Consider the following 18937-nt stretch of genomic DNA (forward strand, 5'->3'; position numbering starts at 1 on the left):
GGACAGAAGAAAGACAATCCCCCATCCGTCTCTTAGCCCTTATTTCTGTTGAGCAACGAGGAAGACACACAACTAGCAAAGGAGAACCGCATGAAGAAACACATCAGCTCATCCAAGCAATAAGTTAATTTGAAATCACAAAGCACTTGCGCTTGTGGTGGAGTATAAATTCAGTGCAATTGATGATCTTAGGAAGCAAATGAATAGGCTGCAGAGCCAGCTAACATCTCTGCTTTCTCAGAAGAAGACACAGTTCACACCTAAACATAATCCACGTCAAATGAATGCCTAAAAGTCTCAACCTGTGAGTACTGCCTCACCCCCCACATTTAACCAAACCTAAACCTTGGTACTGCTTCAAGTGTGGCGAGGATGGCCACATTGTTACATCATGCAGTAATGCAGCTAACCCAAATCTGGTGATTGCAAAACTGAAGCAGTTACAACAATAGCAACAGATGTGGGACTCAAAGAACCCTTCAATTAAGCCATCAACCTACGTGCAGTCTCTGCAGAGGGACAAGCAGGAGCTCCAGTAAATCGTTGCCAGCACCAAAGCCCATTTCTCACTGATTACCAAAAGGGCTCATCGGTACCAAAAGCCCAGCCTATGTGATTATAAAAGGAACAAGGTTCAATTGGATACAGGTTCCCAGGTGACTACAGTCCTCCATTTATTTTACTGCAGTTATCTATCTAATCAAGAAATCCATCCCTTAACTGACATTCTTGAAGTGGAGGGGGCTAATGGTCAAGTGTTACCATACATGGGCTACATTGAGCTTGATGTAATTTTCCATCTGAATTCCTTGGTACAGCAGTGGACATACATATTCTCACTTTGGTGGTTCCTGATGTCAACACTTTGTTAACTCATGTGCTTATTGCCACCAACACACTTGACATCCTATATGGGAAATACCTGGAAGATAAACTGCTAATTAATCATCCGCTTCTCCATGAATACAGAGAAGTACCGAAGATCCTTGAACTCAGACATAAGCAGGCAAGCAATGGCTATATGGCATTATCAGAATGCATGAAAGAAACCCACAAACTATTCCAGCAGGAAAAACTGTTTGTTGAACATCGATCCTCTTTTTCATTACCTGGCGGCTTGACAGTCAAAGCATGTCTCATCAACGTTCCCAAAATTCAGCCATGCCAGTTGCCTGTTATCATAACCAATGAATCATTGTCATCCCTGCTCAACCACAGAGTTGAGTTTAATTCAGACCATCATCTCAAAGGAACAAAGTGTTACTCATTCAGTTCCAGCCTCTGCATCAGATTTTTAAACCTCAATGACACAGATGAGTTTCAATTTTGGTGACTCACCACTCACCTGAATGGAAAGATTGCATTACAATAAAACTGAACAATTTAGCTCGGTGGTATAATTCTCAAACACGTGTTTTAAACAGACATCACGGAAGTTGGAGAGGAAGTGGCGTACCACCAGCCAAGATTATTCTCACCTAGCCTGGAAAGATGGCCTGATAAATTCCAAGAAAGCACTCAGAAATGCTAGAACCTCCTATTATTCATTATTAATAGAAGAACATAAGAACAACCCCAGCTTCCTCTTCAGCACTTTAGCCAGGCTGTAGGATAGTCACAACTCTACTGATCCATCTATTCCTCTAACTCTGAGGAAGCAAGGATTTCATGAGCTTCTTCACGAATAAAATTATAACCATCAGGGAAATAAATCACCACCTCCTCCCCATGAATGATATGCACAGATACATTGTCGAGTCCACAAACCATAGAACCAACTGTACCACCAGATTTATATTTGGACCACTTTTCTTCAATATATCTTTCTGAACTGACCTAACTAGAATATCAGTCACCTAAATATGTTTTATTGTTCTCACCAAAATTTTGTGAGAAATCAATGGAAATGTTGATGCCCTATCTTGCTGTATTTATTTTTTGGTACTGGATCTGCCCCATGATCCAGATCTGCGCCGAAATTTAATCGGTACCTCCTTGGGATATGCCATATACTTTCGCAACATTTCATGGAAATCAATCGAGTAGTTTTGGGGTAATATTGCTGACTAACAAACAAACAAACTGTAATGGTTTTGTATTCTGAGTGTGTTTATTTGTCCGCCTCTTTATTAAGAGTGTTTTCTGTTTAATTATTACCTCGTGTTTCTTGTATATCCTTGTGTTTATGTTTGTTTGTTGTTTCGGTGTCGCATGTTTTCCCTGTGTTCTGTTTCTTGTTTTATTTTGTAGGCTCTGTTCCTAGTGTGTTTTCTTCACTTCCTGTCTTTGTGATTGTCTGCACCAGTCCTCATGTGTTTCACCTGTGTTCAATTGCCCCTGCCTTCCCTGTGTGTGTATATAAGTGTCTGTGCTTCCCCTTGTCGGTTCGTTGTCTAAATGCCTGTCTTATGTCCTGCCGTAATCGCCTGTGCTTTTTGTATCCCTTGTCTCCTGAGCTCCCGTCCTCTGCATCTCCTCGTTTATTCTTATTTTTCTGTTGGACATTTCCATTAAAAAGACTCTTGTTTAAAACTCTGCATCCTGGGTCCATCTGCTTCATCAAACTTGACAGTATGAACTGACCACAAACATGGACCCAGCAGAGATTCGGGTTTTTTTTTCCATCAAGTTTTTTCGTTGGAGTCCTTGGTGGACAGATTGTGCTTCTCGGGCACCCAGTACCAAGCAGAGACCCTGGAGAAAATCTCTGTACTTGAGGCATGGCTGAAGGACCGACCTTGGGTGAGCCATTTTGTCTGTTGGACATTTCCATTAAAAAGACTCTTTTGTTTAAAACTCTGCATCCTGGGTCCATCTGCTTCTTCGAACCTGACACAAACGCTCACAGGGCTCCAGCTATGACTCTGTCTTGTGTGAGTGTTTCTTTGTGTGCATAGGCGTGGATGTAGGTGTGGCCGCCGTTCGTGCTGGTTAGAGGATCAGTGCGGCTGTACACAATGGACAATCAATCAACTTCACTCTCCCACAGAATGGGAGACTTACGAAGACTTATGATTGGCAGTATCATTACTATCATCATTAGATTTGTCATTGCGGCTCTATTCATCTGTCAGTCTTTTTCATTTGTATAACTTTATACTTTTCTACTCATACCTATTATACTGTATAATCTATCCTGTCCTGAGTGTAAGATCTCATTCATCCCTCCCCGTCTTCAGAAGGTAGAAAAGAAAGATCACACTCTGTTCCCCTGTGTTGACCTTTGTGCTGTAAATGAAATAACTGTTGAAATCAATTGTCAACTCCCTCTTATTGACCCAGCCTTCGAGCCCCTCCAGTCTGCCAATGTCTTCTCTAAACTAATTTCAACATCACCATGATCACACATCTTTATTTTTTCAAATGAGTTTAGTTAAATGCAGTAAATATTCAAGTATTTGTTTTTACCTCTGCCAAGCAAAATAATCTACATTTCACACAAAAAAGTAAAAGAGATGCATACACAATCCCTGGAATTGTTGTTAATAAAGACAGTACAAAATAAACTTTTATTTGAATACAGGTCATGGAGTGCCTATCATGTTATTACACTAAGACCATCACAAACCTAGCTTGATCTTAATTAAGACCAATGAAATTCTTTGCCCAAATTATTTTACAATCAACAGATAAGAAACCACCACCTGTTATTGGCCCTGAAATGAAGGGTAGAGAGTTTGCTTTATGCAAAACTGTAAATTTGCGATCCCTGATAACCTGGTATTTGTGTGGTCTAACTCAACATGGACCATTTGGCAATATGCCTGTTCACACTGCAAAAATGTTCTTCTCTCCATTAGAGAAAGTGCTAACACCAAGGCAATTTAAGAAAGAAATGCAAGTTCCATTAAATTCAACAACCCACTTGATTCCCCCCAGAGGATGCACACAATTATTTCCACATTGATGATTCTGATCCTCACAAATTACTTACAGCCAAAATATTTATTTATTTGGTGAGGCACAAAACTGAGAGGGCAGGTTGAGTTTATTGGAGGGGGGAATAATGATTTGTGATTTATGCAAATAAAGAAAAGAGTTTAATGTTGTCACAGATCTGAAATTAACATTTGCCTTTATTTATCATAATGCTCAGATATATTGAAAGTCAGAATTGAAATGTTGCTGGATGTAATTTGATATTTTGCTGAATCAACCAATATCATTGTTCATCTTTTGCAACGGAATCAGCAACGGATTGGTCTCTGAGTAAGGATTGGGTGTATGAACAAGATTCCTGCCACTGTTTTTCATTATTTCTTTATGTCTTTGTTAGAGAGTGACAATAAAAATTAATTATGGGCAAGAGATCGAGGATTTTACCCTACAATAGCACTGCACAACTAGCTCTCCAACATCCTCACTGGGCTAGAAATTAAGGATTTGTCTCTTCCTCTGTTTGTTGACCTATTTTGTTTTCTCAGTGCAATACGCATAATTTAACATTACAAATATAATCTTAAAAATGTACACAGTGAAACATAGGAGAAAAAGGAGGTCAATTGACCTTTTTGAGATGCCACAATGTAAACATTTTGTAGGTCAAGTTTATAGACATCCAGATGGTCTCCTTAAAGGGATAGTTTACCCAAAATTTGCTGGCAACAATTTATCCTGTTATTTTTAATTTGATAAGTAAATACTATTACGAATGAATACTAACACTCTATCTTTAGCAGCTGCCATTGTGTAAAGTTACTACAAGCAGGTTTGTATCATGGCTGATCTAAAACAATGTAAAAATATACAAGGAGGATGTACCCTGCTGACATGGTTTCTGATCAGCCATGGTTCCCCATACTTTTGTGAAAATCCTAAAAAAAAAGATTAATCGATGAAGTAGTTTGGTTTTCCTGCCTCAGTCTTGGGTGCTGGATGGCCCATCAGCAGAGGTAGAGGTCCACGCAAGCAGCTCTGCAGGACAGCATCCAGCAGCAGCAACTTTCTCCTCTGCTCGCAGACACAGCTCCTGCAGGAAGTTGGTGGTCTCCATCACCAGGTTGCTTTCATCATCTAACAGGGAGTAGAGAAACACTAATTATGTCTATTGAACACAAGAAGGCACACAAGTAACTTGATACATCAGGCTGGCTAAAGCAGTGGTCAAATGAGACAGGATGACAGGAAACACATGTAACACAAACATGAATGTGAATCTGGAGTGAATATGAACTTACAGTTCCCCTCTAATAACCCCAATACATGCACCATAGAGTTACTATAGCTATTACCGCATAAGGCACATATCTTTACACTTGATATTCTTCTTGAATGTTACATGTTACTGAACAATTTTTCCACAAACTAACTGCCATTGATAATGAGCCTTAGTGTTGTATTTATTTCAATATTAGACTCTATTGGTTTCAGTCAGTGTGTACACAACTCACTCATTGTTGTAACCACACACTTGACCTTGTGCCATATGGCATCAAAATTGAACATCTACTGCCACATATTCCTGTTCTATCAAACCATAATTTAATAAACTTTTATGTCTTATTACTAGAGTACATGTGATGATCAATAACTCAGATGTCTATCTAATAGTGCTGTAACAACATATAAGGCAATAGTCCATTTACATTTAACTCAGTACCATGCCTCAATATAACTGAATTGTAGACTCCCTGGTATAATTCCAACACACGTGAATTTAAAAAAGGTTCAAGAAAATTAGAAAGGAAGTGTCGCGCCAACAATCGTGTTGAAATTCACCTAGCCTGGCAAGATAGTCACAAAGTATATAATGACGTACTCCACAATGTCAGACCTGCCTACTACTCCACATTAATAGAGGGAAAATAAAAACAACCCCAGGTTTCTCTTCAGCACTGTAGCTAAGCTGACAGAGAGGTCACAGCTTCATTGAACCCAACATGATACATGAAGCTTCTCTTTACTCTTCTCCCTATTCATCACATTAATGTCGCATCAATACATATTTTTGACTTGTGATTTATCGTTTCAAATCCAGGATCGCTGCTGTGGGCACATCCTAGATCCTGATGGATGATAGTACATTGTGATCGTGGACCATAGATCATGACGGTGGATCACGAATCAGAGATTATGATCGGGGTTGCAGCTAATTGTGGATCATAATTGTGGATCATGATGGTGGATCCTGATCATGGATAGTAGTGGTGGATTGTGATGGTGGATTGTGATCGTGGTGGAAGCTGATCATGGACTATGATTACAACAAGATTGCTTAATATACAATATGCTGACTCACATATTCTACCCTTACTGGCAATAACTCATTGCTGCTCCCTTCAGCTCTTTCAGACACTTTCTTATGTATAAATAATTTAAACACTGACACACCTTTCCATTACGTTAACAGTTTCTTCTAATCACTGTTGATGTGTTCAGCTACATGCAGCATCTATTGCACTTCTGTCCTGGGAGAGGGATACCTCACATGTTGCTCTCTTTGAGGTCTCTGTTTTTTTTACCCCTGCTAAAAGGGTTTCTTTGGTAGTTTTCCCTTACTCTTGTTGAGGGTTTAGGACAGAAGAACTTGCACCTTGTGTAAGCCCAATGAGACAAATTTTTTGTTGTGAATATGGGCTATACAAATAAAATGTCATTGATTGATTGACACCTGAGCCACGCTGGCTGCGTGAGCAGCGCATGACGGCTGCAGCGCTGATCTGTTGCATGTCACAGGCAGTGTGTCTGCTGCATGTCTGAAGTGGAGCTCCTATGTGAGCTTTCTAGTATGACTACTGTATTTCCTCGAGTAATGGTCATAAGATAATTTATATAACTTCGGTGTTCGCTGGTGTTTGTGTATCGATCTCTTCTGTTCCTCATCTCTCCCAATTCTGCTATTATCTGATTCCCTCAGGCTAATTTGGAGTCACATTCACAGTTGTACTGTTCTTCACACTCATATCTCTCCCTCTCTTAGCGACTTGTTGCTAATTCATGGTGATTTACACGCTACTCCTGTCTAGTGTTAGCTTAGCAATTTAGCTCCCTCTCACTCCCCTGCTCTCTCCTGCTCAGTGTGCTTGATGTTGAGTTACTCCTCTGCCTGCTTTAGCGATAACGGTATGTGTAGTAAATGTAGCTTATTCGCCAGGATGGAGACGAGGATTAGCCATTTGGAATCGCGGCTCTGCACCATGGAATGTAAATCTTTAGCTGATATAGTTAGCCAGTCCCAGGTAGCCGGTGCGAGCCAAGTAGCTGTAGCTTCTCCAGCCCCACAGCAGCCCGGTGGTGACTGTGCGAAATAAGAAGCGTAGTCCTACACCCAAGCCCCCGGTTCACCACCAACCTGTTCACGTCTCTAATAAATTTTCCCCACTCAGCGAGACACCCGCTGTGGAACAAACTCTGGTTATTGGTGACTCTATTTTGAGAAACTTGAAGTTAGCGACACCATTGACCACAGTTAAATGTTTTCCTCGGGCCAGAGCGGGCGACATAGAGTCATACTTAAAACTGCTGTCTAAGGGTAATTGTAAGTACAGTAAGATTGTTATTCACATCGGCAGTAATGACCTCCGACTGATGTAGTCACAAAGATCTATATTGATTCGGTGTGTACACATGCAAGGACAATGTCAGACATTTTGTCCACAAAACAACGTGGGCTTTGTAGATAATTGGCAAAGTTTTTGGGGAAAACCTGGTCTGATTAGGAGAGATTGCATTCATCCCACTTTGGATGGAGCGGCCTATATCTAGAAATATGACAAAGTTTATGAGACACTCCACACCATGACAATCCAGAGTTAAGACCAGGAGGCAGAGTTGCAGTTACACACTTCTCTGCGCTTTTATTAGAGCAGTCACTCTCACAGTATCCTATAGAAACTGTGTCTGCCCCCAGACCACATAAATTAATTTAATCAATAGAAGTATAATATGCGGTTTATTAAATATCAGGTCGCTCAATCCAAAATCCCTACTTATTAATGATCTGATTACAGATCGATTTACCATGTCTAACTGAAACCTGGCTGCAAAATGGTGAATATGTAGGTTAACTGAAGTGCCCCCCACCCATTTTAATACTCATATTCCTCGAAGCACAGGCAGAGATGGAGGGGTTGCAGCAATCTTTAAATCTGATTTATCTATCAAACCTCGTCCTAAAGGTAGTTCTAACTCGTTTGAAAATCTCATCATCAGCCTCATACATCCAAGCCTGAAATCACAGTAACAAAGTATTTGTACTTGGTTATTATATATTGTCCGCCTGCCCCTTACTCTGAATTTTTATCTGAATGCTCTGAATTTCTATTTATAACCACTTTTCTTCAATTGACCTTCCTGAACTGACGTCACTAGTTTTGTCCTCTAAACCAACAACTTGTCTATTAGACTCTGTCCCAACTATACTTTGTATGGAAGTTTTCCCCCTAATTGACAGTTCCATATTAAATCAGATTAATGTGTCTTTAGCTTTTAAGGTAGAGGTAATTTATCCTCTGCTTAAAAAGCCCACTCTTGATCCAGAGGTTTTAGCTAATTATGATCCCATATAAAACCTGCCATTCATTTCATTTCCAAAATCCTTGATAAAGTTGTTGCTAACCAGCTGTGTGATCACTTAGATAGTAATGGTTTCTTGGAGGACTTTTAGTCAGGATTTAGAATCCATCACAGCACAGAAACAGCACTGTTAAGAGTTACCAACAACCTTTTCATGGCATCAGATAATGGACTTGTCTCTATACTTGTCCTGTTGGATCTTAGTGCAGCATTTGACACCATAGATCATAAAATTTCTGTTACAGAGGCTGGAACAACATGTAGGAATTAAAGTAACGACATTAGGCTGGTTAAAACTCATATTTTTCAGATTGATTTCAATTTGTTAATGTTTACAATGACTCTTCCATACTAACACAAGTTAGTCATGGAGTTCCACAAGGTTCTGTCCTTGGACCGATACTCTTCACCTTATATATGCTCCCTTTAGGCAACATCATCAGAAAGCACCATATACACTTCCATTGTTATGCAGACGACACCCAGAACTTACTTCTAAATTCAGACAAAACTGAGCTCATTGTAATTGGCCCTAAACATCTCAGAGTCTCTGTCTGACCAGATATTCAACTTGGATGGTATAAGCTTGGCCCCTTGCTCCACTGTGAGGAACCTTTGAGTTAAATTTGAACAGGACATGTCATTTGACCCACATATAAAACAAGTCTCTAGGACAGCTTTCTTCCACCTGCTCAATATAATGGAAATTAGGAACTTCCTGTCTCAGAAGTATGCAGAGAAACTCGTCCATGCATTTGTTACCTCTAGACTGGATTGGTGTAATTCTTTATTATCAGGATGTCCCAGTAAGTCTGTGAAAAGCCTCCAGCTGGTACAAAATGCTGCAGCATGAGTGCTGACAGGAACTAGAGGGAGAGATCATATTACTCCTGTCTTAGCTTCTCTGCATTGGCTCCCTGTAAAATCAGAATAGAATTCAAGATCCTGCTCCTCACATATAAAGCCCTTAACAATCAAGCCCTTTCATATATTAAAGAGCTCATAATAATAATATAATAAAAATAAAACTTTTTTTTTATATAGCGCTTTTAAAAGGTACTCAAAGGCACTTAACATGGTAAAAACAGTGACAATAAAAGCAATAACAATAAGGTAACATTATAGCTGTTAAAAGAAAGTAATTTTATATTAAATACAATTATAATACATAAATAAATCACAGATTAAAAGCAGATTTAAAAAGGTGAAGGAGGTGAGTGATGATATTTAAAAATATGAAAAGTGCCCTTAGTGTGTATATAATGATTTGGCGCTATACAAATAAAAATGAATTGAATTGAATATAAAATAATTGTCACTGTCTATTTTTCTGTGACTCCAGCAGTCTGAAAAGAGCAGTGTGGCTCACACATAGTTATTATGGGCGCCTAAGTTATACACTGCCAGTACTCTTCCTCATATATATAATGTTAATATATATATATATATATATATATATATATATATATATATATATATATATGTGTGTGTGTGTGTGTGTGTGTGTTTGTGATGAATCGGTTTGAAGATTCTGTTGCATGTTTTTCTGTATATTGTCTGTAACACTCAAGGAGATACATTAAATGTTGCACAGCTATGCAATGACAGTAACGGCATGCTATTCTATTCTAAGATCCACTGTAGGTAAATACTATCCAATATTTTTGTGATAGCGTGCCGATAGGTGAACCTTATAATAGCTTAATAGGCTTATTTGCTTACTTTCTAAGAAAGATAACATTTGATTGATATTGCCTGTCTACTGACTCAGGGCAGATTAGAGATTAGCCTAATTTAGCATCCAACAGAGAGAGTTGAAGGGTTCTACAGGTATCAGGCACAAGCAAGATGTCCCCAGATGAAACTCTGTGAGCCACAGATAGACCATTCATCAATTTAGAACACTTAAAAGATTAGCACCTTTTAGTTCTTTCAACCTTGGGGTATCCTTATCCAGGTCAACATTCTGCTCTTGTAGAGATCTGCACATCTTTTTATGGGTGAACCAGTGAAGCTTTTGGCAGGTCAAACTGCAGTACATCACCTTGAAAACAGTTACAGGAGAACATGATCCAAAAGTAGTTCAATATGTACATTTTTTAAGACATGATTTAATTATAATATAGAAGGGAACTTTAAACAGATTTTGACTTACTGCTTTACAAAGGGAGCACCTCTTGTCTGCTTGCCTCTCCCCACATGTAGCACAATAGTCAGCATCTACAAATGCTATCTGACCTGTCAGGGCCTGAGTCAGCACTGAAAATGCTGTAGGTTCATTGCCCTGGAAACAAATCACAAACGTGTAAAACGCAATTCAATGCTCAGCAGCCTATATCATTACTACTACTCTTCCTAAAAATAATAGTTTATATGTTGTGCTTCAAATCTCTGATAACTTCTTCATTTACAATCTCTACTGCTGTAATGCTCCTCACCAGCTGCTGAAGGAGTGTGGCCTCACAATACGGAAACCTCCTGATGCAGTCCCGAATGAATTTCTCCTGGTAATGTGGGAAGCCATCACTGTCTCTTCCCTTCAACAGACTGGGACCCAGACCCATAAAAGCGTGACAAGAACAAAATAAAAAAGAGACATTTGTCATTACTATGATTCCAATATGTATTTTCATCTTTGACTCTCCATGGGTTTTCTTGTAGCACAACCAGACTCTGGATCGAACTGCAGCAATTTCAGCATTTGTTGAAACTATTCAGTGTCCGAAGAGGATGAGCTTGGCTTACAATCACATACAATAATACAACTAATACAACCTACACTTGTACGAAAACATTCCATATAGAGCAAAAGCTATTATGCTCACACTGTTTGGTCTGATTGACTGATAACCAACCAATAACATTAGATGCTCTCACATAGTACCCACAGTTTAGGATTTTAGGATTATAAAATGTTTCACAATTGTAGGTTATTGAGTGTAGAGTGATGATGTAAATGGACATTTTAATCTATTTAACCTTAAATATACGACAGTAAAGTGAGTGAAACATGAGGGATTCTGAACACTCTCTGAAGCCACTGTATAGAAAGGATCAGCCTCACCTCTTGACAAGTGCATCTAGCTTGTCATCCTGTTTCTGTAGAAATGCCAAGCATTTCTGCAGCACACAGCTGATGTAGTGCATCTTCATCGCCAAGATCTCATTCATATCTTGTTGCTTCACACACTGCTCACACAGCAGGTCCATTACCTGGTAACACTTCTCAAGAGCTTCCACATCCACCAGCACAGGGTTCTCCTTCACCAGCATGACTATCTGACAGATTGGAGAGTTTATTAAACAAACTTTTGTGGGCAAAAATAGCGTCACTGACTGAGACAGGTAGGAGAGACGATATGTATAGGTGATATGGGTGTGGTAAATATAGTAGCTCACCTCAAGATTTTCAACAATTTAGCCCTCCTGGTAGATTTTACATTGATCTCATTTTTTTTTTTGTAATGTGTAACATATTTAGATCTGCAAAAAAAAGCGTGTGAAGACAGCCATTTTGATGTTATTCTACATTTTTTGCCATTTATAAGGATTGTACTTCAAATCAAGTTTGACTTGAGTCAAATTTTCTTGAATGGTGTGTCCGTTACAGCATGTCAAAGATGATTTGCCACTAAAAAAAAAGTTATATGTATTCACAGAGTTCAGATCTTTGATATGAGTCCTGGCTTGAAGACATTTACATGCCATTAGTCATAGGCCACAAAAAGTAACCCTTGTGTAATAATCTCAATTCTTCAGTTTATGTAGAATGTTCAATTCAATTTGATTCCATATTGTTTGTAAAGCACCAAATCATAACATCTATTATCTCAACGCACTTAACAAATTAATGTCAAGACACATTTCAAGAGTCTATGTAATGCATGCTCCCAAGCCCCACATAGTGGACACAAGCAATAAAATGTGTTCCATATCATATGTGCAGCCACACACTCCATGCAGAAATTAGCACGTTACTCATTTGTGCAGTGTATGATGGGTTGTGAAAATGCACAAGGTGCATCAACCGGCATGCAGCTAGCAAGAGTCTGGTCAACACTGCTATAGCAGCTTTGCTGCATTATTATTTTTTATAATCACAGTCTATATTTCACTGGCAGGAAATGTACTGAGTTACTTCATTGGCCTTCTCTGTAGAACAATCCTCTAACATTTTAGCTTGTCAACTGAAAGCAACAAAACATACCTTGTACTTAATGAATAGTCAGTTTAACACATATGTAGTCTGAAGAACAAAAATTGTAAGGGGAGGATACAAAATTAAATTGAAAATCTATTACTGGAATCATGCCAGTGAACATTTGATTAAATGAGCATGGTTCAGATTGTTGGCAATTCTCACCTTGACTGGGTTGAGGTTGGTGGTCATGATGATCTTGTGCAGGGGCCCTGCCAGCCTTGGGGGCAACTTGGGCTCCCTTTCCAGCCCCTTTGGTCTGGTGTAGTACTCTAGCCTTGACCGAGAGAAGAAGTTGTTGATCACTGTCACACAGTCATGCTGGCCTGGAAGGAGAATGTAGAAGATAAGATGTCAGCACCTCACTGTCACTAAATAACAAGCAGTTCAGTCTTTGCCTGTCTTACCTACAAATGCGGACATCTGAGCAGCAGTGCGACCTACAGAATTCACTAGGTCTGTCTCTGCTCCTGCATCCAGCATCATGGAGGTAATATCTGTCTTCCCTGGAGGAGGTAGAATCAGTGGAATAAGTATAAGACCAACAAAAATGGAACTAAACTACAAAGAGGGGCATTTCAAGAGAAAGCATATGAAAGCACACATATCCAAACTTGAATTTGGTGCTGGACAGAAGCAATGAAAACCAGAAGACAAGAAATGTTTGCACACCAGTTGAAGCTCTCACAACCAAGCCGAAGAACAGCCTGTGCCCGAAACGTTACCTGGGAGGTTTGTGCAAGCCTCAACTGTGGCCTAAAGTGTTTGGGGACATTTCTTGTCTTTAGGCATTTCAACAGGACCTTGCAACAGATGCTGCAAACCTGAGACACACCATTATACCTGACAGGCCAGCAAACATGAGAGGAGTGTATCCATATTCATGTTGATTGCAGTTCACATCAGCACCATGCTGCAGCAGCAAACAACACATATCTGCTTTGCCTTTATAGGCTGCATGCATCAGTGGAGTCATGCCATACTTAGGAAACAAAGCAGACAATCAACATTACACGAGTAGTCAGTTTATGCCAGTGGTGGATCTAGATTTTCTTTTACAGAGGGGCAAAATACATGTGGAATGCAGTCACGATTCCTGATTTAGTAACATGCACATTAAAGCCATTCCTTGTTAACTTTATATGTATTATTCTTTCTTCAATTTATTGTAAAATAAAACCACACATTAACTTGTTGGTATTATTATGTTTACCTTTTAAAGCTGCCCTGGCTCCCACACTACTTGATAGGAGACAGGAGGAGAATAAGAGAATCTATTTATATATCAAGTAGAAACAGAGCAACAGTAGAATTCCTATTGAGTGGTGTTTATGCCTTTTGGCTCTATGTTTGGTCTCTACTAACTCCTGAGCTTTAGCTGCTCCGCTATGTTCACCAGCTGGTTTCTAACTGTCTGTCTGCATTGTTTGGAATTGAGTAGGTAGTGGAAAATCAGTTTCAGAGGTTTCTTGCTTTCTATTGGCTATTGCTGGATCAAGGGCAGTGCTTAGCAGGAATTTGGTCAGATCTCAACATAAATCTTGGTAGATATTATCAAACCATATTTGGAAATACACCTGTTTTGGGGTGGTTGTGGCTCGGGGGGGGGTCATCCTCTAACCAGAAGGTTCGATCCCAGTCTTCTCCATTCTGCATGTTGAAGTGTCCTTGGGCAAGATACTGAAACCCTGATGGCTGTGCTGTTCTCATAGAAATAGAGAAGGGCTAGCACTGTTTGACTGAATGGGTGAATAGCAAAAACATGTACTGTAAAGCACTTTGAGTGGTCATCAAGACCAGGCAAATGCTTTGGAGGCAAGTGTTGACCAAAATCTGAACTGTCATATTGATTGATTAATGTGGGTGTGACTATTCATCAGTATCTGCCATTTTATGCCGTTAATTTGCCACAAGGTGGAATAAGCTAGAGGTGTGAAAACTGCAAAAATGATTTGCTTATGTTTCCAACTAAACATTATTTCAATTGGCCTGATGTACCACTATAATTAATGGCGAAAAAAACAAACTGTTAAGGGCCATACTGTTTACTGTGAGTCTGTATTGAAATGTTGCACATAAATAACAAAAAACACCATTGAACCACGTACATATGCATATTTGGTCAACATCAATCTAAAAAAAAGCAAAGGGTTTATCAGGAATTTGGCCATGATCCACGTTGTCTTAGAGAAATTCTGATTAAACTCAATGAGGACATCTGACACTGTGTCCTGAACATACATACTGATGTGCTAAATACTCAAGTGTATAACCTGAGTTATACACTTGTGAAAATACTAATAATTCAAACATACCCCGGAAACTTGATCAACTGTAGCTGAAACAGGGCAAAAATAGCTCAGCATTAAAATTGTACCTACATTGCCTTAACCCTTTTGTCTAATTTATAATCCTGTCATTAGCTGTAAGTATTTACCCATGTTGATTCTGTTTGGAGCAAAATATTCATAAAGAAACACAAAAATAGGTTACATCTATAAGCTGCCCCATGCATTATATAAGGTAAATATAACATACCAATTGGTCTGTATTGTACTGTAAAGTAAATGGTTTTGTATTTATATAGCACTTTTCTAGTCTTGATGACCACTCAAAGCTCTTTACAGTACAGTTTTACATTCACCCATTCACACACACATTCATACAGTGCATCTATTAGCAGCACTTTGTTGTTCTATGAGGGGCAATTTGGGGTTCAGCATCTTGCCAAGGACACTTCCGCATGCAGATGGGAAAAACTGGGGACAACTGCTCTACCCCTCAGCCACAGCCGCCCCAAGTAGATATTTGCCATTCACCCATTCATACATTGCATCTTTTTTCAGCACTTTCTCCGTCTCTATTACACTACCAGCACAGCCGTTAGGGTTAATTTGGGGTTCAGTGTCTTGACACTTTGGGAGAGACTTGGATAAACCTGTAACCCCCTGGTTAGTGGACAACCTGCTCTACCTTCTGAGCCACAGCCTCTCTATGTTTTTATGCCTCTCAGAGGCAGTTTGTTTTCAGGTTGTCCGTCCATCCGTCCCATTCTCTTGAATGCGATATCTCAAGACAACCATGACAGAATGTCTTCAAATTTGGCATGAATATTCAATTAGACTCAAGGAGAATCTGATTTGATTTTGGTGTCAAAGGTCACCCTGGCCCCACAAAGCACATTTTTGCCTTCTGAAGGTGATATCTCTGGAACGCTATGACGGAAAATCCTTTCCGCTTTTATCACAAACATTCAATTGGACTCAAAGATCAAGTGATTTGATTTTGGTATCCCAAGGTCAAAGGTCAAGGTCACAGTGGCCTCACAAAGTATGTTTATGTTTTTCTTAAGCGAGAAATAGGTGTAAACTGATGAACATGTAAGCAGGTCACTAAGGATGGTAATGTCAGTTCTGAGAATGAAATGTCAAGCCATCATAAATTAACAACTCTGGTCTAATATACAAATAATATTTCCTTTGATTATTTTCAAATATTTTTAAAAGGTGAATCAATGGTTTTATTTAACAGCACTTGAAGAATACTTGAATCAGTCTGGACAACACCAGGAACTCCCCTAATAAAATAAAATCCTGCGGGAATATGAACACACTTTGGATTCAACAATAAATTATATATATGACTTTCCTGTGTGTACCTTAAATCACATTCACAGAAAACACTTTTGTTACATATTGTGGTTAGAGTTGACTGTGTGGGCAATGATGCAAAGCTCTGTCACAGCACCTGATCCTGACAGTCAGTCTGAAGGAGTCTGTAAGCTGCATGCGGTGGCGTGACGCTATTATCAAACACGCTTGAGGACTGCACTTGCCTCTCAAAAGTCATCTCCATATGTCTCCATCACAGTTAATAACATATGTTACAGTAACATACTGTTGCATTATGGGTTGAGCAAGTGAGCTGGGTGGATTGTAAAGTCATTTTCATTAACGTCATTTTGTAAAGTGGCATATTTTTCTGCCATAAGTCACATCTGATTTTGTAGAACATTGAGCACCACAAAAGTTTTGCCACTTAGCTCTGCTTCATCAGCAAATTACATTTTTTAAAAGGTCAAAGTTCTCAACCTTGGGTTTGGGGGCCCACAACTGCTAATTTGATTAACAAATAGGGTTCTGTAAAATGTATAATATTTACTGCATGGATTTGTTCATTATTTACATATAAATGATTGTGTTCTTGAAAACCATACACAAAAGTAAATGAGTTTAGAATTTACAGGAAAAGGTTTGCTAGGAGTGATGATTTGAAGTTGTAAAATATTATCACAATTTAGAAACCTTTTATTGTGATGTTAGAAGTAAGCCATGTTCATTTTTTGTTTCTTCAATTATGTCGGTTTGAGTGTATTAACATAATACTTTTAACCCAAATGCATAAGGTTAAAATTAATTAGCCTACATTAAATATAATTGGTTAAGCCAAAAATGTATTCTTGACATTTGAATACAGTAGTTCTATTTGTTATTAAAACTTTTTGTGAAACATAACTAACCTCATCCAAACAGTTGACTCCTACTTTTTTGCTGACAAGCAGCTGGGCAGCCTCCTGTACATCACCTGCAAACCAAAAGTACCACTTTAAAAATGTAACATAAAGAGGTGAGGCTTGGACATTGAGAGTAAGAAACAGCAGCAACAATAAAAGCATATGCCTGGAATTGTGATGGACTATGTAAATTTGTACAAAGATCTATAAAAATCCATGCACCTTATCCTGATTATGAGCTTTTATTTAGGTCTGCAATATACGTATGAATAATCTTCTGAAATGTTTACTGTCAAAAGCTATGTAATCTGTACTTCCATAAAAGAAACAGCTCAATTTAAAAACAAATAAATATTAGTTTGTCAGTCTTTTATTATTAGAAACTTTTGAACTGTACACTTTATGTAAGCAAATTTAAAAATGTTGCGTGTGAAGCTTTTGTCTATGTCTCAGTGCAGTAACTAGAAAAAAGACTAATTCTTTGCAGGGGCATATAATTCAGATTCTGTAATGAAAAGAAAGAAAGTAAGAAAGAAAGAAAAAAAGACAGTTACAACAGAGTAGGGCTACTAACCTGCAGTGATTACTTGGAAGATCTTCCTCTCAGATGCTGACAGATCTCCTTTCTGAGGTGCAGCCATCCTCTCTTATCAACTCTGCTCTACTGTAAAAGAAGTGACTGGTTCTAACCTGACCTGTTTAGATCTGTTCTGTACAGCTGTCGCTTTCAGATGACAGATACACCTCTCAGACTTGGAACATACCACAATAACAAACAAGGGGGAACACACCTGGTGTGTAGTAGTAATTATTCTAAATATCACTTCAAAACTTGTACAGGGGTCCTTAGGATTAAATCACAGCAACAGTTCACAAAAACATGTCAGAAGATGATGACACTCTAGGCATGTAGTAAAGTTGAATAGAATGGTCAGCTACAAAGAAGTCCCTTAGACTTTAGATACCTGAGCAATCATTACCTCACAGACATGTTTTTGCATGAAAGGAAACCTCATAGCTCTGTATCCAACCATCTGTTCTATGAAGGACAAAAAATGACATACGTATAAATGAATAAATAAATAAATGCACGAATAGCCTTTTAACATATTATTATAATAATAATAATAATGATTATTATTATAATAATTATTATAATAATTGCAGGCAAGGGCCAATAGAGGGCTTCAGCATTATGTGTATAGCAGATTGGTATGCAGAGTGTACATGGCAGCGCTGCAGGAGGCTGCACTTACATGTTGGCCATTTTGTATGGAAATATGTGTTCCGGTAAGAAAGCCAGTTAAATTGAAGTTGAAGTATCAGCATTAGTTTATTGATATTCTGAGATATCAGGACCTTTTCATATTATCTTTCTTATTGTTCATGTGTGTGGCTCATACATAAGTAAAATAATCATACATGCGTAAATTATTTTCTTCACTTGTGTTCACTTTGTTCACACATTGCATGCCAAAAGTCTGTTAAGCAACCAACACTAACGTCAGACCCATGTTTACATTTTCTAAAGTCCAACATTTTGTGTGCACGTTTAGTTACCACCCAACACTAGACGTGCACAGCGAGGACAGTGTTGAAGGTATCGGAATGATAAACAGCAACATCGATTGATTAAAGGGGACATAGCATGCCCATTTTACCACAAGTTGATATGGTTCCTTGGGGTCTTAATGAAATGTCTGTAACATACT

At 38.7% G+C, this 18937-nt stretch overlaps 1 protein-coding gene across 1 annotated transcript; it reads right to left on the reverse strand.

The window, feature by feature from the left end:
* Positions 1 to 4858: 4858 nt before the first annotated feature.
* On the reverse strand, positions 4859 to 17866 carry LOC117770698 (ankyrin repeat and MYND domain-containing protein 2-like). Its single transcript, XM_034600350.1, has 11 exons — positions 17800 to 17866; positions 17232 to 17296; positions 13556 to 13694; positions 13120 to 13218; positions 12878 to 13038; positions 11579 to 11793; positions 10926 to 11061; positions 10670 to 10798; positions 10452 to 10558; positions 8643 to 8713; positions 4859 to 5013 (listed from the first exon to the last, which is right to left on the reverse strand). The coding sequence occupies exons 1-11, from the start codon at positions 17864 to 17866 to the stop codon at positions 4859 to 4861; spliced, it is 1344 nt and encodes a 447-aa protein (XP_034456241.1).
* Between the last annotated feature and the right edge of the window lie 1071 nt (positions 17867 to 18937).

This window comes from Hippoglossus hippoglossus, chromosome 11 (genome assembly GCF_009819705.1).
Source record: "Hippoglossus hippoglossus isolate fHipHip1 chromosome 11, fHipHip1.pri, whole genome shotgun sequence".
In the NCBI taxonomy this organism is placed as follows: Eukaryota; Metazoa; Chordata; class Actinopteri; order Pleuronectiformes; family Pleuronectidae; genus Hippoglossus; species Hippoglossus hippoglossus.

Excerpts from the sequence above, each read along its gene's own strand:
- LOC117770698 (XM_034600350.1), bottom strand. The coding sequence starts at position 17,866 with ATGGCTGCACCTCAGAAAGGAGATCTGTCAGCATCTGAGAGGAAGATC. Across the intron at positions 11,794-12,877 it reads CCAACCTCAACCCAGTCAAG|ATAGTCATGCTGGTGAAGGA; the intron begins GTGAGAATTGCC and ends CCAATCTGTCAG. Across the intron at positions 11,062-11,578 it reads CTAGATGCACTTGTCAAGAG|TCTGTTGAAGGGAAGAGACA; the intron begins GTGAGGCTGATC and ends TCTGGGTCCCAG.